This window comes from Alternaria burnsii (assembly GCF_013036055.1).
Source record: "Alternaria burnsii strain CBS107.38 chromosome Unknown 746, whole genome shotgun sequence".
In the NCBI taxonomy this organism is placed as follows: Eukaryota; Fungi; Ascomycota; class Dothideomycetes; order Pleosporales; family Pleosporaceae; genus Alternaria; species Alternaria burnsii.
Window position 1 is genome coordinate 380,268 of NW_024066109.1, and position 22,799 is coordinate 403,066.

General features: G+C 51.1%; 10 protein-coding genes across 10 annotated transcripts; 6 read left to right on the top strand and 4 right to left on the bottom strand.

The window, feature by feature from the left end:
• Nucleotides 1-250: 250 nt before the first annotated feature.
• GT037_002696 (uncharacterized protein) lies at nt 251-847 on the bottom strand (the record flags this gene model as incomplete). The annotated part of the gene is made up of 1 exon (XM_038927743.1): nt 251-847. The coding sequence occupies one exon, from the start codon at nt 845-847 to the stop codon at nt 251-253; it is 597 nt and encodes a 198-aa protein (XP_038789021.1).
• Nucleotides 848-1,136: 289 nt separating this feature from the next.
• On the top strand, nt 1,137-7,378 carry GT037_002697 (endoplasmic reticulum metallopeptidase 1; the record flags this gene model as incomplete). The annotated part of the gene is made up of 5 exons (XM_038927744.1): nt 1,137-2,521; nt 2,570-4,048; nt 4,434-4,690; nt 4,761-7,287; nt 7,348-7,378. The coding sequence occupies 5 exons, from the start codon at nt 1,137-1,139 to the stop codon at nt 7,376-7,378; spliced, it is 5,679 nt and encodes a 1,892-aa protein (XP_038789022.1).
• A 628-nt stretch (nt 7,379-8,006) lies between these two features.
• On the top strand, nt 8,007-9,356 carry GT037_002698 (uncharacterized protein; the record flags this gene model as incomplete). Its single annotated transcript, XM_038927745.1, has 1 exon — nt 8,007-9,356. One exon carries the CDS (start codon nt 8,007-8,009, stop codon nt 9,354-9,356), a length of 1,350 nt encoding a protein of 449 aa, XP_038789023.1.
• Nucleotides 9,357-9,410: 54 nt separating this feature from the next.
• GT037_002699 (uncharacterized protein) lies at nt 9,411-10,268 on the bottom strand (the record flags this gene model as incomplete). The annotated part of the gene is made up of 1 exon (XM_038927746.1): nt 9,411-10,268. The coding sequence occupies one exon, from the start codon at nt 10,266-10,268 to the stop codon at nt 9,411-9,413; it is 858 nt and encodes a 285-aa protein (XP_038789024.1).
• A 1,288-nt stretch (nt 10,269-11,556) lies between these two features.
• Nucleotides 11,557-11,816, top strand: GT037_002700 (uncharacterized protein; the record flags this gene model as incomplete). Its single annotated transcript, XM_038927747.1, has 2 exons — nt 11,557-11,572; nt 11,626-11,816. The coding sequence occupies 2 exons, from the start codon at nt 11,557-11,559 to the stop codon at nt 11,814-11,816; spliced, it is 207 nt and encodes a 68-aa protein (XP_038789025.1).
• Nucleotides 11,817-12,762: 946 nt separating this feature from the next.
• On the top strand, nt 12,763-14,373 carry GT037_002701 (mfs general substrate transporter; the record flags this gene model as incomplete). Its single annotated transcript, XM_038927748.1, has 1 exon — nt 12,763-14,373. One exon carries the CDS (start codon nt 12,763-12,765, stop codon nt 14,371-14,373), a length of 1,611 nt encoding a protein of 536 aa, XP_038789026.1.
• Nucleotides 14,374-14,814: 441 nt separating this feature from the next.
• Nucleotides 14,815-15,604, top strand: GT037_002702 (uncharacterized protein; the record flags this gene model as incomplete). The annotated part of the gene is made up of 2 exons (XM_038927749.1): nt 14,815-15,025; nt 15,081-15,604. The coding sequence occupies 2 exons, from the start codon at nt 14,815-14,817 to the stop codon at nt 15,602-15,604; spliced, it is 735 nt and encodes a 244-aa protein (XP_038789027.1).
• Nucleotides 15,605-16,005: 401 nt separating this feature from the next.
• Nucleotides 16,006-18,053, bottom strand: GT037_002703 (renal osmotic stress-induced na-cl organic solute cotransporter; the record flags this gene model as incomplete). Its single annotated transcript, XM_038927750.1, has 2 exons — nt 16,006-16,416; nt 16,467-18,053. The coding sequence occupies 2 exons, from the start codon at nt 18,051-18,053 to the stop codon at nt 16,006-16,008; spliced, it is 1,998 nt and encodes a 665-aa protein (XP_038789028.1).
• Nucleotides 18,054-19,679: 1,626 nt separating this feature from the next.
• Nucleotides 19,680-21,062, bottom strand: GT037_002704 (sulfide:quinone mitochondrial precursor; the record flags this gene model as incomplete). The annotated part of the gene is made up of 1 exon (XM_038927751.1): nt 19,680-21,062. The coding sequence occupies one exon, from the start codon at nt 21,060-21,062 to the stop codon at nt 19,680-19,682; it is 1,383 nt and encodes a 460-aa protein (XP_038789029.1).
• A 515-nt stretch (nt 21,063-21,577) lies between these two features.
• GT037_002705 (uncharacterized protein) lies at nt 21,578-22,669 on the top strand (the record flags this gene model as incomplete). The annotated part of the gene is made up of 2 exons (XM_038927752.1): nt 21,578-22,205; nt 22,257-22,669. The coding sequence occupies 2 exons, from the start codon at nt 21,578-21,580 to the stop codon at nt 22,667-22,669; spliced, it is 1,041 nt and encodes a 346-aa protein (XP_038789030.1).
• Between the last annotated feature and the right edge of the window lie 130 nt (nt 22,670-22,799).

The window sequence follows — 22,799 nt, forward strand, 5'->3', positions numbered from 1 at the left end:
GGCAGACAAGCAAAGACACAAGTCAAAGGATGATAACCTGACATCAAAATCGAGCTCACACTTTTGTTGTCCGCAGAAAGAAGACCACCTCATTGTTGTGGTCAACAAGACAAAGAGTGCGCAAACAATTACTCGACGCAGCATTGTGGCATGAACATCGCTTGCACCTGAGGATGACGTGCGAGTTGCGCAGATGTCGGAATACTCAGTAGTGACAGTGTTCTATCCTTTGACCTTGGAATGCATCGTCTCAGGGCGTAGCTTTGTCTGCGACAGCGATCAATTCCCATGCTCTTCCCCCAACCAGCTCGGCGCTCTGCTCCTGGACATGCCAATCTGCGAAGCAAGTCTTGTAGTCATCCCAGTCAGCCTTGGGACCGGCCCATATGACCCGCGTCACACTGCCTTGACCATATTCTGCCATATATTCGCGCACCAGCCCCACGCGTCGCGGGTAAACAAAGAGCCAAGTCGTGGCTTCCGCAGCGAGCGGCTCGAGGAAGCGCGAACCGTGAACGACACGATGGTTTGAGTGAGGCAGATACTGGTTGGAGCTTGGCTCTACTTCGACGCCGACGACGTGGTGCGCGTGAGGTTTGACGATGAGGTGAGTCTCGAGCAGGCCAAAGCCGCTTCCGATGGAAAGAGCAAGCGATGGGGGTTGAGGAAGGAGCGACGCGAAGTATGCGATGAGGGGTTTGCTAAGAGCCAGACAACATCCCGAGTAGGCTGTAGGCGTTGCCGTCAGTACTGGCAGTTCGGCGGCGGCTCCTACTGTTAGGGATGCCTCATGGTCTAGAGCATCCACATCCGGCTGGACCGGGGGCATGCGAGCCTCGAGGCCCATGACAAAGCAAGAGGTGGTTCCTCGCAGATACCAAGACCAACTGTGCACGAGAGAATGCGCGTATCGCATTTCCGACTTTGACCAATATCAGTGTGATGGTGGTGACATAATGCTTGGCGTCTCCTTCTCTGCTAAGCACGTATGCGGCTAGCGTCTTGGAGCTATGATCCATCACATGCAATGCACAAGACGCGCCCCGCCATAGCTACAACAACCGAATCCACCGCGTCTTGCGTCATCTTCGTCTACCGAGAGCTTTTGGAAGATACGTGGCTCCACGAGAGCTGCCATGGCCCGCCTTAATCCCTTCTCGTTTACCCCGGGGCCAGTCATCTTCTTTACCACCGTTGTCTACGTGGGCCTCTTTGCTGGCCTGCTCGTTACCCACCTGACGGTACCAAACTACCCATCTAATCCGCCAGCCGGCATCAACCTCACCGAAGCTTGGGGCGACCTCCAGCACATTACCCGCCGCTTCCATCCCTATAACAGCCAGGCCAACGACGATGTACGCGATTATCTACTTACGCGCATCAAGAGCATCGTCAGCTCCAAGGATCTGGGAGAGGGCCAAGTCGAGCTGTTCAATGACTTGACCTCCAATGCGACCTTTTCGTCCGGGAGTACCTCTGTCTACTTTGAAGGCACCAATCTCATCGTCGCTATCCGCGGATCCGACGATGACGAACCCTTCAACTCTACTGATCGTAGTTCAGAAAATGGCGGTGTGCTTGTGAATGCTCACTACGATTCTGTGAGCAGTGGCTATGGTGCAACTGACGATGGCGTCGGTGTCGTGACGATCTTGCAACTTCTCTCATACTTTACAGAGTCCAAAAACTGGCCCAAGAGAACTGTGGTACTGCTGCTCAACAACGGCGAAGAAGACTATCTAAATGGCGCCAAAGCTTTCATGCGAAACCCGATATCTCAAATCCCCCACACGTTCGTGAACCTTGAGGGGGTGGGAGCCGGCGGCAGAGCTGCTTTATTTAGAAGCACTGATACCGAGGTTACTAGATTCTACAAAAAGTCCAAGTATCCCTTCGGGACAGTCGTGAGCGGTGATGGTTTCAAGAGGGGCTTGGTCAGGAGCGAGACTGACTACAAAGTCTTCCATGGCGAACTCGGGATGCGAGGTCTGGACTTTGCGTTCTTGGAGCCAAGGGCACGATATCACACGATTGAAGATTCTTCACGCGAAACGTCAATGAACTCGGTCTGGCACATGCTTTCCGCAGCTCTAGCCACGACATCTGGACTGGCTTCCATCACTGGTGACGAGTTCACTGGCCCAGAAAGTCTCGACAATGGCAGGGTCAATGCTGGAACTGGTAGTGACGGTGTGTGGTTTGATCTCTTCGGAAGGGTTTTCGTTGTATTCAAACTGCATACTCTGTTCGCTTTGTGTGTTACTTTGCTAGTTGTTGCACCTCTTACACTAATTGCTCTGACTTTTGGTCTTTCCAAGGCCGACAAGAACTACCTATTAGCACGTAAGGCCTACGTGCATTCATCAGACGACGACAATCCGGTGCACCTCTACGGCTGGCGCGGCTTCTTTCGCTTTCCTATCATATTTGTCTCCGCATCCGCTGTTGTTATTGCATTGGCATATCTCATAGTCAGATTCAATGCTTTCATTGTGTATAGCAGCCCTTTTGCTGTTTGGAGGTAAGTCGTTCATACTGCCGGTTCATCTTGTACTGACGAACTCGATAGTATGATGCTCTCGGCATGGGTCTTTGTCGCATGGTTCCTTGCCCGAGGAGCCGATGCTATGCGACCATCTGCACTTCAGCGTATGTACGCTTTGATTTGGCTCTTCGTCGGCTCCTTTGTCTTTCTCACCATCATCACGGTGTTCGTGAATGACTACCAGATTGCTGCCGGTTACCCCGCGCTCTTCTACTTTGCGGCAGTGTTCGCAGCCATCCTCCTTTCCTACCTTGAGCTCTTCCTTGCCCCAAGCAAATCAGCATATGCTCGCCACTTCGAGCAAGAGAGTGAATCGCGACGCAATTCAGAGTCCGCAAGCAGGCCTCTTACGGGCAGCACCACTGCAGCACGGTCTGATGATCGTCCTGTGGGAGACGATGACGCCACAGAGACCACCTCACTCTTACGAGGCGATCGACGCGGATTCACAAGATATGGCGGCAACAGGCGAGACTCCATCAGCGAGGGAGGTGAAGATCATGCACAAGGACCCCGGCAAATAGATCTCGGCAACGTGTATCCTGGAGAACAAGAGTGGAGCGGCAAATTACCGAGCTGGATCTGGATCGTTCAACTTCTGCTGTTGGCGCCTATCGTGATCATCTTAGTTGGACAAGTTGGTCTGCTTCTCACCTCGGCCCTTTACCAGACGCCATCAGATGGTAATTCGACCTTGTTCATCTACCTCGCATTCGCAGGGCTTACGGTGCTGCTGCTCGCGCCAACCGGTCCTTTTATCCACCGCTTCACGTACCACATCCCCACCTTTCTGTTCCTGGTTTGCGTGGCAACTGTCATTTACAACCTTGTGGCGTTCCCGTTCAGCAGGGATCATCGCTTGAAGGTGTATTTCGTTCAGCGGGTCAATTGCGAGACTGGCGACAACATTGTGTCCTTGACCGGCTTGGACGGCTATGTCCAACGCATTGTTGGCGAGTTACCCAGTGCGCAAGGCAAGCAGCTTATTTGCACGACACCCGAGGTCGCGACGCGTAAGGAGCTAAAGCAGTGCGAATGGCAAGGTCTTGACGCTAAAGTCGTGCCGAAGCCAGCGCATACATCGTCATCCCGCAACAACACATACATCAGCAAATGGCTCGATTATTCGATCCAGAAGGGCAACAGCTCCAACAAAGCGACAATACGCGTTGTTGGCCATAATACGCGCGCATGCCGCATTGTTTTCGACTCGCCCATAACAGCATTGAGCGTCGCCGGCGCGGTTTCAGATTCTCGCTTTAAACCCGTCGGTGCGGACGGGGCCCGGGAAGTGCGACTGTGGCATCGCGAATTCGGTCAGCCCTGGAACGTTAGCGTAGCTTGGAACGCCAAAGAACAATCGAAACTTTCTGGAAGGGTTGTGTGCCTCTGGTCGGACGCCAACACAGGCGACATCCCTGCTTTCGATGAGGTGCAGCACTATCTGCCCGTATGGGCAATACCGTCCAAGATTAGCGATGGCTTGGTCGAAGGCTTTAAGCAGTTCGAAATTTAGCTGTGTGAGCTGCAGTTGCGGGGATCCCTGTTGAATCCCATTACTTTTGCTGCGATATCCATCACAGATGGAGTTGAGCACGGCGTCACAGGGCACCTGCAACCCCTCATGTTATCTGCGCATTTATGCGGGCTTCCCCTTTATCTCACCAATGCCCCGTCTTGTTCGTCTTTTGTCTGTTCTTGTCTTTTTTGGAGTCTGGTGGTATGATCTTTACGGCGATTGCATCTGGTACACCCAACGTATAGCATTTGACGTCAACCTTAATGAACTCTATTATCACCGCGACCCAGGCATCTCACCCCGCTTCACTCTTCGACTCGCCTAATTCAAACTCTCGATTTCACGTCTCACCTCCGAACCGTTCCATAGCTTGGCTCGTGCCAGAATGCTGAGAGCGTTTGACGAAGCCCAACATACTGATCAACGTTACCCGTTGTCCACGGATACAGGACCTATCCCTGCTTTACCACAAAGCTTTCTTTTAGTCACAGGAGAGACTATATCAACATCTTCGGAGCCATCTGCCTTGTCTTCGACATTGTCATCCGCCCTTGGCTCAATAACTGCGTCAACTGTGTGTTCCGCCAGCAACCCATCTGAGCTTGCGTGGCCAACAACCACATCAGGTATGTTTCCAGTCTATTTGTCTTTATTGCGCGTCTCCAACGCCACAACGGCCAACTAACGTCGATCAAGGCGACAGACCAGTCACAAGTGGCGTCTACCAACTTCTCCGCAGCACACGCAACACCGGAGCTTTCAGGGTCACATCGGGTGTAGATTCTGCGATCGACGTTCGCCGCAGGGTGTTGGATTTTGCTTTTGACTCGCCCCTTTCTACGATCATCGTCACAGCCTTACCAGGCACATTTCTCCTCGTTGCACGCCAGCTTCCAGATACCTGGGCGAGCAGACATCAAACGTCTATTGCAAACGCGTTGCACTTCGTCGCACTTGCCAGCTGCACGAATCATCAATTCGAAGCCGGAGACTTGTTAGTACTGGTTTTTGTCATGGTTGCGTTTGACGTGTTTCAGCGGGTTTTAGCGGCGGGCGCTACCAACCCTGACGGCGAATCAGATCTCCAACCCCGCTCGCCCTCGCCTTCCGAAACTCTCCGCAGCCAAACGCGCTCTGATCAGGCCAATGCGAGTATCGTGCCCGATCTCAATACAGCGGCCGTCGAGGATGGAGATTTCGAGCCAATTGAGCCATCTGTGTCATCTCAATCAGGGGCATGCGATACAAAAACAACCACCGTGGACCCCAAAGATAGCGAGATCCTGCGACTGCAACGGTCGCTTACTGAATCCAAAACAGCACATAAGGCTCGTGAAGTCCAACTCCGTGTCACCAAGGAAGAGCTTCATAACGCACGCGATGCGCTCAACCAGACCTTCGCGGAATACTCCAGCCTCCGCGAACAGCTGAAGATTATCAAACAAAACTTGGGCCGGGACCATCAAGCTGTAGTATATCGGAAAGACATTGAGCTCTTTGCACTTCGAAAGGGCAACGAGCAGAAAGACAAGAACATCCAAGATCGCGACAACCAGCTGGAAGAGATGGCCAGGCAACACAAGACTATCATGGAAGTCAAAGACGCCCAGTTGAAATTGATGAGGGAGCGGCTGATCTCCATGGAGCGACAGTCAAGCCCACGGGAATCAGAGGATGGGGAGAATGCACTCGAAGTGAGACTGCTTCGAGTCAAGAAAGGCAGAACATCGCCGGAGGTTGAAGAAGACAAGGACGTGGTCATTGCAAAGCTGCAACAACAACTGGCCTCCAATACTAAGAGCAACGAAGAAGTCGTCAACCAGCAAGCTGAGCTACAAAGAGCATGGGAGATGGCCAAGAAAATTCAGAAGGCCTTAAAGGAGGAGCGGGAGAGGCATACACAGACGCGAGAACAGCTAGAAGAGGCCACAGTCAAACTTGCGGAAGCGGAGCCACAGCCCAGGAGTCGGGCCGGTTCCGTTGTAGGACGACTACCAACGATCGATGAGGACGAACACGACAAGGACGAGCTCGAAGCCATGTTCAATACTACTCAGCAGGATAACCTCCGACTATATGCTGAAGTGGCTGCTCTAGAAAAGCGATTGAGCGACGCCAATGCACGTTTGTTTGCAGCAATGCAGGAAGTTGAGTCCTTCAGGGTGCAGCTAAATCAAGAGAAAGAGGTCACTGAAGACATGGAAACTGCGCGTCCCAGCGTAGTACACCGTGTACACTTCCAGCGCATGGAGGGTCAAGTGTCCGAGCTACGGGAAGCGCTCGCTAGCAAGGACGAAGAGATGGAGTTACTCAGAAACACCATTGCGGAGAAAGACCATTACGTCAAGGACATACAGGGCGAACTCGATGCGGCTGCCAGCTTTCACACGCAAGATCAAGACGAAATCGAACGCTTGAAGCAATCGATCGACGAGCTGCAAGCGACAAAGTACCAGCTCATGCTCGATCACGAACGCCTTGGATCGCAACGTACCCGGCAGCGCGTCATCTCCACGGAGCGTACTGATCGTTCATCCGCTCGCTCAAGTGGTGCGACACTCATCCAAGAATTGAGTCCACCGCTGACGAAGCATGCAGAGGAGGCGCCACCCGTGGAGACTCTACCAACCATGCCGGTAGTACCAGAACGGGAAGGAAGTATCCAAGAAACACCCCAACGACACCTCCGCAGCAAGAGTTCGCCAAAGGAATCATCGAACCGCTGGAGCTTGATGTCGCACGACGTCCCACCTGCTGAGCTGAGAGAGCTGAAGAGCAACCGTAGGAGGAGCCTGGGTCTTAAGGTTATGATGCAGAAGATGGTCAGGAAGAACCAGGAGGCTGATTCTACATCCACCGAGGCTCTGAAGACACGGGCTGAAGAGCCTCTCAAGAGGGAAGAGTCTAAATTGAGGCGCGTGCTTGCACCCAAGGACAAGAACCTGTCTATTCGTCCTTCTACCGCTGCATCAGCCATTGCGTCTAAGCCTGTCGGTGCTCAACCTTTTGCTACACCCAAGACCTCGCCACTACCTCAGGCTGTGCGTCCGCCGAACCCGAGACGTAATTCTCCAGCTACCCCACGGTACTACGCTACCCAGAGCGCGACGAACCAGGCAACAAAGCCAGCTGAGACGGAGGACGTGGAGAAGAAGGAGAGACCGCGCAGTGCGATGGGTGGTGAGCCGGCAAGACCAAAGAGCCGGTTGAGCTGGGGTTCTACGTAAGTCCATTCCTTTAGCGAACTGTGATTCTGTAACAGGAGAATGCTAACAAAGATCAGGAACAAACTCAAACGACGATCATTGTACTGATGATGATAACAAACATGGTGTTGCATTTATATTCCGGCGTTCAAAATGGGATTTCGCGATATCCAGTGCACATGAGTTGATGCTTTCTGGATCGATGACTCGAAGAACATTTCCATTGGGTTTATAGGGTTGATACTTTAAGATGGGCGTAATATTAGATACGGGTATGCAAATATGTGTAATGTATTGTAAGGTTTGCGATATCATATTGAAGATAATGAAATCCTGAATATCATATCTTTCAGCAAATAAACAAACTTGATAGCTGTTGCAGACAGACATTTTTGTATGTACCGTTTTTTGGTAGCTTCAAGATGTCCAGTAGCAGCATTCTTTAGCCATGTGATCACTTTATTCGCTATATCGCTACCCCGCTTTGCACGTGGGTGTCTACAAATCTGGACTCCCTTCCCCTTCACGTTGCTGAGCAGCAGGAACATTGATGCGACACTAATGCCACTTCCCCTCGATAAGTCAGCCGCTGAATATCCACCGAAAACCACAACTGTCGCTGGCCGCACGCTACCACTTGCCACAATAAGTGCGGGATGCTGAGGGGTACATCCAGCTGGACGCTTTAACACTCTTCGTTGTATCCACTCTCAGACAGTCCTTGTCAATTTCGAACATGCAGCGCGACGACCGTGTTCCCCTCAAAGAGGTATATGAAACTCCGGAAGCTCTTCGCGAAAAGGTGGAGCGGATCATCGACCTAGCACTTTACGAAGTATCCTACGACTCACCACTCAGACTTCGGTTCATTACACCCGTGTCTCGCGACCAATGGCTTGGGGATGAAAACTACAACGACTACCGGCTTACCACTCCGGAAGAGCACCAGGATGATATGGACTTTGTCACCGTGTCTTACTGCTGGAAGCATACCCAATCTACAAAGGGTCTGTCTCGAATACCACAATATTGTATATCGAAATCCTCAGAAGATACGATGTGCGAACCCAGACCTATCAGCTGTCCAGAACTTGTCTTCCATCGTGCTATGCTATTCGCACGATCTCGTAAATGCCAGTTCCTCTGGATCGATCAGGAGTGTATCGATCAGAGCAGTTCTGCCGATATTCAGTCACACCTGAAGATTATGCATCGCATCTACGAAGAGAGCAAATGGACAGTCGCAATCCTGTCAGTCACGATAACCGATCATTCTCTCGTTGAATGTTTCGTAACTTATATCTATTTCGAAGAGGCAGAAAGAGAGACGGAAAGGAATCTTGCTAAGATATCAAGAGAAACAAGCGATCATACCAGTGCTTTCGACCAGCGTGTTCAAGGAGCCACCACTCTACTACACTATATCACACAAGATATGTGGTTCAGTCGAACATGGGCATATCAAGAGAAACGGTGCGCCTCGACCTTGTTTCTTCTGGTCCCGATCGAGGAATCTACCAAGCTATCGCAACAATTGCGCCTTCATACGATAGGTACCGATTTATGTTTTGAAGTGGCACACTTCAACCGCTTGACGAAAACGCATCGTGAGGATAATCATTACCAGGGTTACGATTTCTACCAACTCACAGACGACATACACAGGAACTACACTACCTCTTGGGACCGTGCCACGTCCCAGTACGGCTGTTACCCCATATTCAGGGCAATTCAAGACTGCGAAAACCTGGTTGTCGCAGATCGCATTGCTATCTTCGGTCACGTATGCGGATTTCTATATCAGCTTGAGTCGAACATACTTCACAGCGCCAGATTCAGATTCAGCGCATGTGTCATCGCTTTACTCCTTGCAAATGTTTATGTTGACCGTGGTAAACGTTTCGAATTACTGAAGTGGATATGGCAAACTCTCGAAGAGCACAGCAAAGTTCAAACGGCTGAACCCGATCTTGGGGCTTGGATATTGGTTCTGCTCGATAGCAGCTACCGCCTTCCCAAAGACCATGCCCCGGAAGTCCGCGCCATAGCGTCCACTAACCATCTTGGAAGAAGGCGTACGATGTAACCTCAATGAATGCTGGTGAATAAGACACGAACCCATCTACGCAGCTTCGGTTGGTCAAATAAGAAACCCGCACTGCTTCATCCATTTCTCACATATAACGGGCCAATCGCTTACCGGCATTCCTGGAGTGTCCAGGGCAAATCCATGCGGCGCGTCCGAGAAAACGTGAAGCTCAACAGCCGCACCACCTTTTGTCATAGCTTCAGCAAGCCGGTATGCATTGATCACAGGCACAACCGGATCGTTTCCAGCATACACAATGAACGTCGGTGGTGCGGGATGTCTCAAAAGCTCATCTGGCTGCATCTCATCGTACAGCGTCTGCTTCTCCCGTGGCTCAAGGGCTGGCTTGTTCGGAATGATTTGACGACCCTTCGCATTCGTGGAGATTGGCGCGTAGCCAATAATGGCAAATTCGACCTTTGGTAGGTCGCCCTTCGCATCAGGATTGATCCAGCTTGTGGGGTATTGCGCAAGTATGGATGCAGCGAGATGGCCGCCAGAAGAAAGACCGCATATCGCCAGACCTCCTCGCGCAAGGTTCTTCTCTTCGATCAGACTCAACGCCCGCCTTGCATCATCTACCGGCGCCTGACTCTTCGTCTCCTTATTGGGGAAGCGGTGGATCAGCACGAAAGCGTGAAATCCTAAGCCTGCTAACCACCTCGCCACCTGAATGCCTTCTCTTCCGACCATAAGCTCGACATATCCTCCTCCGCCCAGAATCAGGATAGCTTTATCGTTCGAAGAGGCACTAGTGGGCTTGAAGCCGAAAAGCCATGGTCGCGCAACGCTCTTCGCGACGGCTTTGTCAATGCCCCCAGTGGTATCAAGTTCAAAGGCGTCTTCAATCGGTTCGTTGTCCCATAGTGGCCATGCGTAATCTGCGTTGAGAGGGTTGGAAGGAGTCATTGTGTATAAAGGATATATACTGTGACTGAAGCAGCATTCGTGTTTACATGCGCATGTGTTCTTAAACTCGGGGTGCGGTGTATTTCTCGTTGAATCATTATACCGAATGACCGAAATCTAGAAAAGCGGAGTGCCCATCTCTCTGCGTGTGAACAACCACTACTTCAAGTAAACAAACTCGACCTCAATTTCGACACTCGTTAAGCCCACGATCATCTTTGACCACATGCATTATCACGTGGGAGACTTTCTTGGATGCAACATTCGCTCGGTCATGCCTGTCCATTAAGGTCTCTTTTCAAAAGCTTCTGCGGCCTTAATGAGCATAGTTTTCATCTTCTTCTTGACACACAGCCTACATATGCCGCGTTATAGGCGTGGGACTATCTGCGCCGTATACGAAACATCCAACGTCGTCAGTTCCGGCTTCAACAGACTGGAAACTGCACAGCGCTCGTCTAATCAGGGAAGTCCCTGAAGCAGTACGTGTAATAAAGAAGTCGGAAAGACACATTAGCGGGTCAGCCCGTAGCATACGACCTTAACGTGATCTAATTGCGATGCGAAGTGTCAGGGGTTGGCGAGGCTGGTGGATGCATCGCACCTGAAGATCGCGACAGCCGATGACGATAACGCGATGACGTCGTCTGAAACCGTAGCGACCCATAGCAGACGTCTGACATGTGAAAATCCGACAGGCCCAGTGTGGCTACACCGACTATCTCCCGATGCACCTCTGTTGACCGCAAAACTTCATCTTCCATCTGTCCGGGCCACTAATCGCTGTATCGCGAGAGTCAAAGATTTCGCAAGCGTGTCTCAGCCAGCACCAGATCGGTCAACAAGAAGCCCTTTCGAAGCAAAATTACATTCTAGCCGATGTCTAAATGCACTATGGCGAGCCTCAAGCTTGCGGCCCTGAAAATCTCAGCCGCGCTAGCGGCTAATAGTGGGTCACACGCGTTATCATCACTCCACTTAGCGCGTGAGGCGAGCGCGGCGCATCATCTTGATGTCGTTCGACGCAAATTCTCGAAACGTGCCCGGGACAAGTCGGGATGGTGCTTGTTGCACACGATTTTTGCTCGCCAATTTTTCTTTGGTGACTGTTTTCAGGGTCATGTTGGGAAGGGATGGCGAAGGCGGAGTTGTATAAGAGGAATGTGTGGCTCTGGGGAATATGATCCATCATCCACATCTGCGTCCATCTCATACCGCATCCAACACCAACAGTACAACACACGTGATTCTTCCACATTTCCAATTTCAATCCATCATTAACATCAAAATGCCTTCTTTCAAGGGTATGTCTCCCCTCTAAATTCAATTCATCGGTCCATGTTAACAAGATCCCCAGACTCCGTCTCTTCCACCCCAGCTGGTGCCTCTGGCGCCCCTACCCCAGCCTCTTCCGCGGCACCCACATCAACCCGCGAAACTCTCCACGCCGCATCAGCCGCGCTTGGCTTGACCTCGCAAGGCTTGGACCTCTGCCCTCACTGCTTCCGTGAGATGTCTCACTGCAACGAGCGCTTCGAATTCGCTTAAGCGCACTGCAACAACGAAACTGTTGCCGAAGATGGGAATACTTTCTCGCATCGGCCTTTATCAGAACCCTCGTCTAGGTCGTCGGCGGCTGCTAGCGTGCTAGGACAGGGGCTACGACTTTCACATTTTTCGGCATGGAACTGGGTGTATATATGAACGGCATAGGCGGCGTTTTGTTTGGAAATGGTGGACACAACTAGCATCGGCATACCCCACTTTGAGCGATGTATACCAACATGCAAGATGCATTATATCGCATCTCAATCGAATCTTCACTATCGCGATTTCACATTTCGAGTGACCTCATGGAAATCTCCCAACCATAACTACCATGCCCTCGCTATCATTAGGAACCATCTCTTCGGAGATTAGACTATACACGCGAACAGATGGTCTGAATACACAGCGCTCTGATGCCTCTGATGTCCCCCGATCTTATCACTCCACCACGGCAGATAAAAGGCTACCTAGGTAAGTTTCTCGGTCATGGTTGTCAAAGGAGGATGGTAGAGAAGCATCGATGAGAAGAGCAACCAGGAAGGTATTGAATAGTACCATCGATCTGCTTTAATGATAGAGACGTTGAAGAGTACCGTTCGCGCGCGACGTTAGGTAGGTTTCTTGGATATAAGGACATATCCAGGATGGAATGGAATTATTCCGCTGGCTGACGTCATTGCTGATTCCTATACCTGTCCAATGTGAATCTACAGCGACATCAGACTTTGAGCTCTTAAAACGCGCTGCTTTTCGTTGCGATAGGCATGCAACATTCCCCGCTTCATAATGTCGGTGTGGAGAGGGATTTCTGGAGATGCGCGTGGCGGCGATACCGCCGATACCCGGATGCAGCTTCCGCAGTGCGTTAGTCAATTCGCCTTGCGCATCTCGATAAGACTTTTCCCAACACCAAGCTTTTCCCTCACTGTTCCAAGCAGATGTCAAGATGGCTGTTACTCAGGTTATGAGGCCTACCACTGCCATTGAAGAGACGACACCCCTTTTGCCACACGACGAGCCAAAAGAAAGAGAAGGAAAGCAGAGCATCTCGGTGCTATTCCGCGCTTTATTGTGCGCGTTCCTCGTATCGTTAACATTCGGCATCACCCAAGTTCCCCTGTTGTACGCTTTTCGAATCTTGACTTGCGATGCGTATTACGAACACCATGAGCCGGACCCTAACGCTGCCGATATATGTGCCAGACGGGAAATTGAGGCTGGAGCGGCTCGAGCTTTTGCCCTTCTTGCATCATCAACAACGGTTTTCGGCCTCGTCAATTTACTTGTAGCTGGATGGACCATCAAACGCCTGGGCGTCAAGTCGGCTCTCATCATACAGATCTTTTGGCCTGCTGTTCGTCTGCTTGTTCAGAACATCGGTATTATGCACGGCGGCAAAGTGGGTATCATGATCGTACAATGCTCGCAGATCATCACAGTAGTTGGTGGCCCCAATGGCTACGTTCTTTGTCTCAACTCTCTGGTGGCGGATGTGGTTGAGCATGAAGGGCGGACAGGTGCGTTGGGCAGACTCCAGGGCTGCATGTACTTTGGGAGTGCCATTGGTTTCCTGGTTGGAGGTGTTGTTGGCGATTACTTCGGCATACTTACACCCTTCCGTATGACTTTGGCATTGTTCCTGCTATGCTGCGTGTACGTTGCAGTCTCGCTCCCGGCCATGGCACCACCCGAAGAAGACGAAGATGCGAAACCTCGCAAGAGCACTGGCATCGCGCGATTCTTCGGCCCTCTTCGTATATTTGCACCACAAAAATGGTCACTACCCGATGGTCGCCCGCGCATGCAATTTGGGGCCTTGACTCTTGGTATCGGCGTTTTCCTAGGTATTCTCGCGACTGGTTACATTCCCGTACTCCTCCAGATGTACGCGACCGCTGAGTTCAACTTTGGGACCAAGGAGAATGGAGCATTGATATTCCTGTATTCATCGTTGAGAGGTGGCTTCCTCTCGCTGATATTCCCTCGCGTCGTCGCTGCTGGGCGAAAGTGGCTTTGTGACGGCGAGAAGAGGAAAATGGAGGAAGAAGAAAGAGAGCCACCCGTGCAGGTTCATATCATACCACCAACACCCGCAGTAACGGAAACTGTTGATCCTCTGGAAAACGAAGAGCCGCCAAACCCGGAGCCGACGGATGAACAGGAGACGTTTGCATTCGATTTGTTCTATGCGCGCTTCAGTCTCTTGCTCGATGGAATACTTACTGGGCTGGCTGTATTTGTATCAAAAGGTTGGCAAATGTACCTTGTCGCTGTGCTGTTACCTTTTGCTGCAGGTACGGGTGCTGCGTCCAAAGGATCAATCCTCCAGATGTTACCGAACAGCGAGCGCGTCGATGCGCTCAGCGGCATCACGCTCGTGGAGAATATTGCGCGTTTGTCGACTACAGCAGTGTTCGGACTGGCTTTCGCTGCACTTGCTGAGATTGGTCAAAGTCATCTAACTTTCGTGTGTAACGCAGCTGTCGCATTGCTTGGCTTCGTCGTATTGCTGCTCTCTCGGTTCCCACCAGAAGGTAGCCGTCGAGTCGAGGGCTGATAGAAAATTCCAGGAAAAGTGGGCGCGTACAGTACTGCCGATGGTTACAAATAAGTACATTATCAGAGACTACGGGGATAGGTCCGTTTACGAAGTTGATAGCCGAAATGATTACAAGCCATGGATACGGCTGGCACGCGATCCGTTAATTGTTGTTCCGCTTAGGCCTCCCAGGGACGTAGGAACAACTGCGCGTTAGCGCCAGAACTCCAATGTCATTATTCTTACCCGGCGCCTCAAAACTAAGCTTGTCAAGCTTCCGGTTAGACGGCATCCTTTCATCATCCAACCGGTCGAGAACACCTTGGCAGCTGCCTACTCTGGCTTTGGCCTTATAAATAGAAATCTGATATAATGAAGGCTTTGCGACTGCACGCGCCTTACGTGGTGCTGAAGTATTCCAAGCAACACTTCAGACGAGAACGTCGGCTCGCGTGAGTGATGATGAACAAGCTCCTGGTAGCGTCGCTATTAGCGAGCACGATTAAAGCGCAATATAATCTCACCTATTTGCGCCTCTTCTATAACATAGAGCCAACCCTCACATCGATGGGCTCTGACGATACAGCCACCACCTACGAGAAGATCTGCCCCGAAACAACAACTACAACTCCTGCACCTTCGTCGACCGATGATGCATGGTACTATGACTGTATGTTCCATGTACTCATTTCTTGCTAGCCAAATTGCTCATTTTGATTCAACAGCCCCAGCCGAACAGTCCTCAAAATCTGCCTCATACTCAAGCGCCCTTGCCGCTTGGATATCGTACTATGAAACTGCATTGCCGGCTCAAACGCCTACAACAGGACCAAAGTCCTGCGATCCCTTCACTATGATTCAAGGTCCCGAGACATGGGCGTTCCACAAGACTGTCTCCGAGTATACTAGTAAAGCTGATGCTACATGGACTGGCGTGATGACTGAGGTTCCAATCACAGTACACGGCGAGTTCTTCAATGGAACAGAGACTATATATGCTAGTGTTACGAATGTCATACAGCAGTCAGAGTTGAGGGAGTGGCCGTCACCCTTATATGCTGTTGCTACAGTTGTGGAAGCTACGACTTCACCCACACCAGCAAACACTGAAGATCTAGACGGGGCCCTCGAAGCCGGGACACAGGCTGATGGAAGTGAAGGGAAGGCGCCTAGTGCGTCACTGCCAACTGGCGCGATGCTGGTGATCGGTGGAGCAGCAGCGATTGGTGGAGCGGCTTGGGCATTTTGAGTATCGGAATGAAAGCGTGCCTAAGATATTGGCGATTCCACTTCAATTAGATCTACAACGGAGTAGCTATTTGGCTTGATAGCGATGGAAGCTAGTACGGAGGCTGTCTAGCACTGTCGAAGGCGCGTGTCGCAATACTGGGTATCGAGATTCACAAATGAACGAAGCAAGCTAATTGAAACGAAATTTTGACGACACGCAATGGACTCATCTGATGATCGTGAGAGAGGAAGGGTAACACCGAAGAATGAAAGTGCGATGGGCGAATTTGGCGCAATGGAAAGATCTCGCGATCAGGTACACAGATTTTTGCTGCTAGGCTAGACGTATAGGCGGGGTTGCAATTGGCCGCTCCACTAATAATGCACATGTAACACGTTCAGATGCCATTCTGACGATACTCACTTCTTGTCTGTCGCCTTGTCAGTGTCGTAAGACGGCGGCAAACCAGCTTCGTATTCCTGCCCCGGTGCAACACCACCGACAATGTTTGTGTCGTCTTTGCCGAGCACGGTCATCGGAGCGTACTGCCTGTTTCCCTCATCGCGTCGCTCTGGAGGCACGAAGACATTTAAGCTCTTCGGTATGATGAAGCCAACGAAGACAACCAGGACGATGAGATGGGCGACCATGAAAGCGAAGATTTGTAAGGGATCGCCACGTGTGGCGTAGAAAGTGGGATATGCGAAGCAAAAGACAATGGACAAGACGGGAGCGGCAAAGTATCGCAGGATAGGAGCCCAGAATACAGGTAGTCGCCATTGCTTGCCGACGCACACAACATAGTTGAGGTCGCGCGCAAGTTGGTTGCCCTACGTTGTATCAGTGGAGATATACGTTCGAGGTGAAGCAGTTTACTTACAGAGTAAAGGGCGAACCACCAGATACGGTTCAAAAGCTTGTTACGGCCCCAGAAGCGTGGCGCTGGAACCGTAGGGTCTTTTGCGAGAGCGACAGCAATGATTGTACCTGCAATGTAAAATCCGAAACCAACACCAGCACCAATTTTGTCAGAGACGCTATGTGCAACGGCATTGCCAATGATCTGAGCGCCAATGTACGAGCATTGGTAAAGCCAAAATGACGGTGCGCCTACTTGACCAATGACATCGACAAAGCGATAGAAGGAAGTAGCACAAACGCATTCAGCCCATACAACGAAGATCAGAGAGATATTACTGATCTGTGCGTCGACAGCGTTGGTGGCTTCGTAACCAAACCCGGTAGAGTAGAACAACGAGGTCAACGCCGAGATGACAGTGATGATAGTGGCGATGGTCGAGTGCTTGTATTTTCTTCCCCAGTGAGTGTCGCAAATCGTTGTGATCATGGCATCGAGGAGTGCGTAAGATGAACTGATACCGAGCAGGAAGAGGGTCAAAAAGAACAAGACTGCCCAGAACGGGGCGCCGGGCATTTCCTGAATGGCGCTGGGAAGGGTGTAGAAACCAAGCGTGTAGGTTCCAACTGGGTCACCAACACCCGGCTGCAAACCAAGGTATCCAACAACGCCAAAGACTGCGAAGGCAGCGAAGGACTCGAACAAGGCATTTGCACTGCAAATCATCATGGCATCCTGCACCGCATCGGAGAACTTGGAGTTGTACGAGGCGTAGGCAGTATAGTAGCCAAAACCGACGCCTGTAGAGTAGAAAACCTGACTTGTCGCAGCTTGCCAAATCTTGCCAGCAGCGAGCTGATCACCGTTGAACTCGCCAAAGTATAGTTTGATTCCTCGGCCAGCATTGGGTAGCGAAGCACCACGACCAACTAGGATGACGGTCATGAAGATGGGTAAGACGATGGTAATGTAGACAACGCGAGCTGTGATGGCGATGCCTTTGTACAGGCAGATCCAAACAATGAACCAAGAAAACAGAACCCAGCCAACGAGCTCCCCATCGAGGTTAACACCGGGATAAGAAGCATATTGGAGGACCTTGCTGCCGTCATCGCTGTAGACTGCGGGGATGGCAGGAACCTGGTTCACCACGTGCGTGAAGTAATCCTGTGGATTCTCTCTCCAGGGGAAGTCGTCTGCCGACCGGAATGAGCTGCGGAAGTACACCATGACCCAAGAAAGGATGGGGATGTAATAGATAGCCACAGCGTACCCAACACAGACCATACCGAGACCAACACCAGTGAAGCGCCGATCAAGGCCGTTGTAAGCTATGACACAGCCACTACGGTAGGCCTGTCCAATGGCCACCTCCAATATAAGCACTGGAATTGCAAGAAGGCAGACGGCCATCAAGTATGGAATGAACCATTGTATGCCGTTGTTGTTGAAGACCTGCGAGGGGAAACGCAGCAGGTTTCCAAATCCCATGGCTCCGCCCATGGACGCCAGTACGTATGGCGTTCGCGAAGGCCACTCTGCGCGACCATCAGGGGCGACGCGAGGCGGGGGAAATATTGCACGAGTAACTTTGCGGACGGCGTTCATCGCGGGCAAATATGTTGAAGCCCTCAAGGAGATGAGGCAATGAAGTAGTTCGATATAGAAGTCTGCATAAAGAGGCCAGGAAGACGAAGCTAGAAATGGGTGCAGTGGAAGCACAACGATCTGGGTAGCACTCAGCCTTCTAATGATGTCGTCGCACCCCCCTGTACTCTTGATTTTAGATCATACTCATGGCACGCGTCATTGCGCAGCCATCGATAGCAACGACTCGACGCCTTCTTGATAGGCATGTCGCGTGCCAGGACAGCTTTCCCGGCATGATACCCGTCTGCAGCTCCTAATACCAACATCCGGGCACCTGTTCAGGGACTTGGTAGGTGGAGATGTCCCACGGGGGCGGAGGCGCGCCTTGGCTGCCAAGATGAGATCGGATAAAGCGGCACCTCCACGTCCTGATACAGAGTCTTGTTCAGCTTGGGTGGATTCTCACTGCACATATCGAGGTGGGTACAAGATAGAGGAATGTAGACACGCAGACAAGCTCATCGCGGGTGCGTCCATCCGGCCCAAAACCGTAGCTTAGGGTTTGACGAGTTCGTCGCGCTTCTGTAATTCCGAACGGCCAAGAGAAATTCATCTCGATATCCTGCCGAACAGAAGCAAGGGAACGCAAGCGCTGAGCACCATGTGCCGCTCGTTCCTGTTCTCCAAGACTCGGACGTGCCGTGATAAGAGGCCTTCCAAATAACAAAAGCATGACCGATGAAAGTCCGGCAAAAGATCCGAGGCGTGTCGTAGTCATGACTTTGAATAATGAGATCGTTTCATAATTTCAGGAGTGGGATAGAACATGTCCTTCGCGATAACGCGGAGGAGATCCCTCGACATATAAATATATCAATGTCGCGCGCCCTATTGTACTTCTGATCCCCACTGTGAGGCATGCAGCTACGTCATGATGTGCGCTATGCTTTTTCAGGGTTTAGCGTACATATCTGCCCCAATGATGCGACTTTCGCGACGTTTACATCCAATGCCAGGAATCATATACCGACACTATCGTTCCGTTTCCCATCCGCTAGAAAGAAGATAGGCGGCCAGTGTTCCGACGCGAATTGACATCAGGACAGCTACTGCGAGTTTCTCCTTCGCACCCACACCAGCGTCAATAAGGCTCAACATAACAAGCATGAGAAGAACTGAGGCGCAATTGTTCCTTCCATAATTCTCCGAAAGCTTGGGGATGAGCTCTTCCTCGATGAATTTATTTACGCTGCCGTTGACATAGCTGTCGTGATGTCAGTGGCCTTTACACCTGTTACCACAGTCATCTGTGAACCTGGTACACATGATGCACGCTGAGACTTTTGAACTACGAGGTCAATCAAGCATTACGCCTTTTATTATGGGGTATGTAGCATACTTCTCACAATCTGCCATAGTCAGATTCAGACATTCCTGCATTTGCGTATGTCGGGTCTTCGACGAGCTGTCGGACTTTTGCGACGTGCTTAGTTCGCGAACCACCCAAACAAGAGTTAGCGCCACCACTTTTGATATCAACAAAAGCATATCAACGCGTAAAGCAGGTATCTCGGGGCTGTCTTGGGGGTGGCCGATCATCAGAAGGCTCAATAAGCAGGTAAATCCAAGGCAAATTTGCGCGAGCTAATTGATCCAGCCCTTCGGTCCACCCCATTGTCCCTTCACGTGGTATCTATCGTAAACCCAGGGGAAGAAGTCTTTCTTCAAGTGATAGAAAGCACGTCGAGGAGCCCCTTGGTCAACCCCAAACCAACTCTTGAACGTCTCCTTCGGCACCCCGCCGTACTTGAACTCCGCAAGAAGCACCTTCTTGTCGCCTGTCAACAGCGGACATGATGTATAGCCGTCATACTCAGACTGCGGTTCTTTGCCTTCCAGACCGAGCAAGAGGTTCTGCGTAAGGATGGGCGCCTGAGATGTGATTGCAGCTATAGTCTTCGAAGTCGGCAGACTCGCCGCATCACCGAGTGACCATATGTTCCTGAATGTCTTGTGCTGAAGCGAATGCTGGTCAACATCCACGAAGCCCGCTTCGTTACCGAGTCCACTTTCTTCGACGAACGAGTACGGTACATTCCTAGGCGCAACATGAAGAAAGTCGAAATGCTGCTTCACCGGCTGCTGGCCCTGTGGTCGATCGAACGTCGCTATATTTCCATCGATAGCAATAAGATTATGTTCAAAAAGTCCTGTGACGCCTCTTTCTTCACGCAATTGATTGAGCTTAGCGCTGTACTTCGGTACTCCGAACATAGTGGGAAGTCCAGTAGCGAAAATGGTCTTGATCGCGGACTTCTTCGAGTCGTTATTGTACAGACCCGCTCGTCTCCAGTGATCCAAAGCGAGCCACATGATCTTCTGTGGCGCACCCGCACATTTCACTAAGCCAGAAGGCTGAGTGAAGATGGCTGAGCCTCTCTCTAAGCGCTGTATATCCCGGAAGACCTTGTCGCAGTGTTTGTAGCTGTATATGGATGCCACGAGACTGTCTGGGTTGTCCATAGCCTCGGTAAGACCTTTTATGCTACCGTAATCGACCCTGATGCCTGGTGCGATGACGAGTTGATCATAATGAATCCTGTCACCGGTTCTTAGGGACAGGCAGTTGTCTTCTGGGTGAATGGCCGCGACATGGTGGTCATACAACCGTATCCGGGGCTCTACAAGTTCCTTCATTGGTCTTTTGAAGCTTCGTTTGTCGTTCAAACCGCCTCCAACTAATGTCCAGCCCGGTTGGTAATGATGCCATGTTCTTGGATCGATGACCGCGATATCATCCTGATTGAAATGTCCTTTCCGTAGAAGTTGATGGCTGACTGCGACACCAGCTGAGCCATTTCCGATGACAACAACTCTGTGGTTTCTTGATGTGGTGGTGGCTGGCGTGACGGTAGCCAAGCTTCGAGCGACTGACGGCTGCTTCGCGGCGAGAGCAGTCCGGACGGGAGACAGTGCGACATGCTTGAACACCGGATGCATTCCCAAAGCAAAACCTGCTACTTTCATGAGGCTGAGGAATCTTGAAAGAGTATTGGAACGTGATAGACTGCCAAGTGACAGCGAGGGTAATATGTTTTGTCTCAAAGCCTCAAATCCTATGTCCGATCTCTTATCGCTAACAGTGAAACCATGAATCGAAGCAATTATGTGAAAGACGAGGTACAGTAACAGCTAAGTAAAAGATTATCCTTGAGACATGTGTAACATCGGCGACTTGTGAGTGTCCTCGGCGTTTCGTTTTGTGGAGTAGACGCCGAACCCTGTCTTAAGAGGTGGCGCCATAACTTGCTCTCCGAGCTGAATGGTGTTCTTAAGGTGACGCAAATCGAGGGGAATGTCGAGCGAGGCTCGGTTTGTGGACAGCGCCATTCGTATAGATTCAAGAGATGAAAAGCTTACGATCATTTACGAGCACACGAGCAGTCCGGGAACTGCCAAATCCGCCCTACTACGTCTCCAAGTGCCAGACTGGAGGACAGCAACATCGCTTACTATACCAACGAGCTCATACGAGATACGAAATGCGATTAAGGAATCCAGCTGGCTCGACAACGCTGTGTACCTACACCAGCCAAGCAAGTGCTGCCGTCGCCGATCCAACCATTACAACCGTACAAGCACGGATGGGAGCAGTGAATCGAGCACAGTACACTACTCAAACTTCCATGTCCAAAGAACCCGTGGTACACAGCTCATTCGAAGACAAGACAGGCACATGGCAGTATGTGGTAGCGGATCCGTCTACTAACAGAGCCGTTGTCATCGATCCAGTACTCGACTACGATGCAAACACGCAGAAAATCAGCACTCAAACAGCCGACGATTTATTGGCAACAATATCAGAGAACGGGTACCATATCGAGAAGATAATGGAAACTCATGCACATGCCGATCATTTGACTGCAGCTTCCTACCTCCAACAACGTCTATCCTCGCAGCAAGGCTTCAGACCACCAATCTGCATTGGCAAGAGAATCCGAGAGGTTCAGACGCGATTTGCTGCTAGGTATGGGATTGCGGTTGTGGAGTACGAGAACGCGTTCGATCATCTGTTCGAAGACGATGAGGTGTTCGAGATTGGGCAGTTGGAAGTAAAGGTCATGCACCTTCCCGGACACACTCCAGATCATATTGGATATCAAATTGGTGGTAGGTGTGCTTGAAAGATTCTCGTGATAGTCAGAACTGATTCGATGGTAGGCAATGTATTTTGTGGCGATTCCATATTCCATGCTGATATCGGCACGGCAAGGTGCGATTTTCCAGGTGGTAGTGCGAAAAGTCTGTATGCATCAGCGCGGAAGCTGCTGGAACTGCCAGACGATGTCAAGGTTTGGAGCGGGCATGACTATCCAACTTGCCCAGAGCGATGTGAGGCTGTGCCTTGGATGACCGTGAGGGACCACAAAAAGAAGAACAAACATCTTGCCAATGACGTAGAGGAAGATGATTTCTTAAGTCTGCGGAAGGAAAGGGATGCAAGCCTGGCGGCACCGAAGTTATTGCACCCTTCCCTGCAGATCAATATCCGTGCTGGAAGACTTCCGCAGCCGACATCGGGAGACCAGCGTTTGATGCATCTCCCAATCAGGATCAGTGGCACGACGTGGTAGACTGAAGAAAGTCTCTGGTAAGAACCTCAGAGATGGGCGATATCCTTGGTGGAGAAGGATGCAAGTCCGTTTTTAGGTAGAATTCGCGAATATGAAGCAATGGAATTGTCTTCGGAGCAGTACGTCCTTG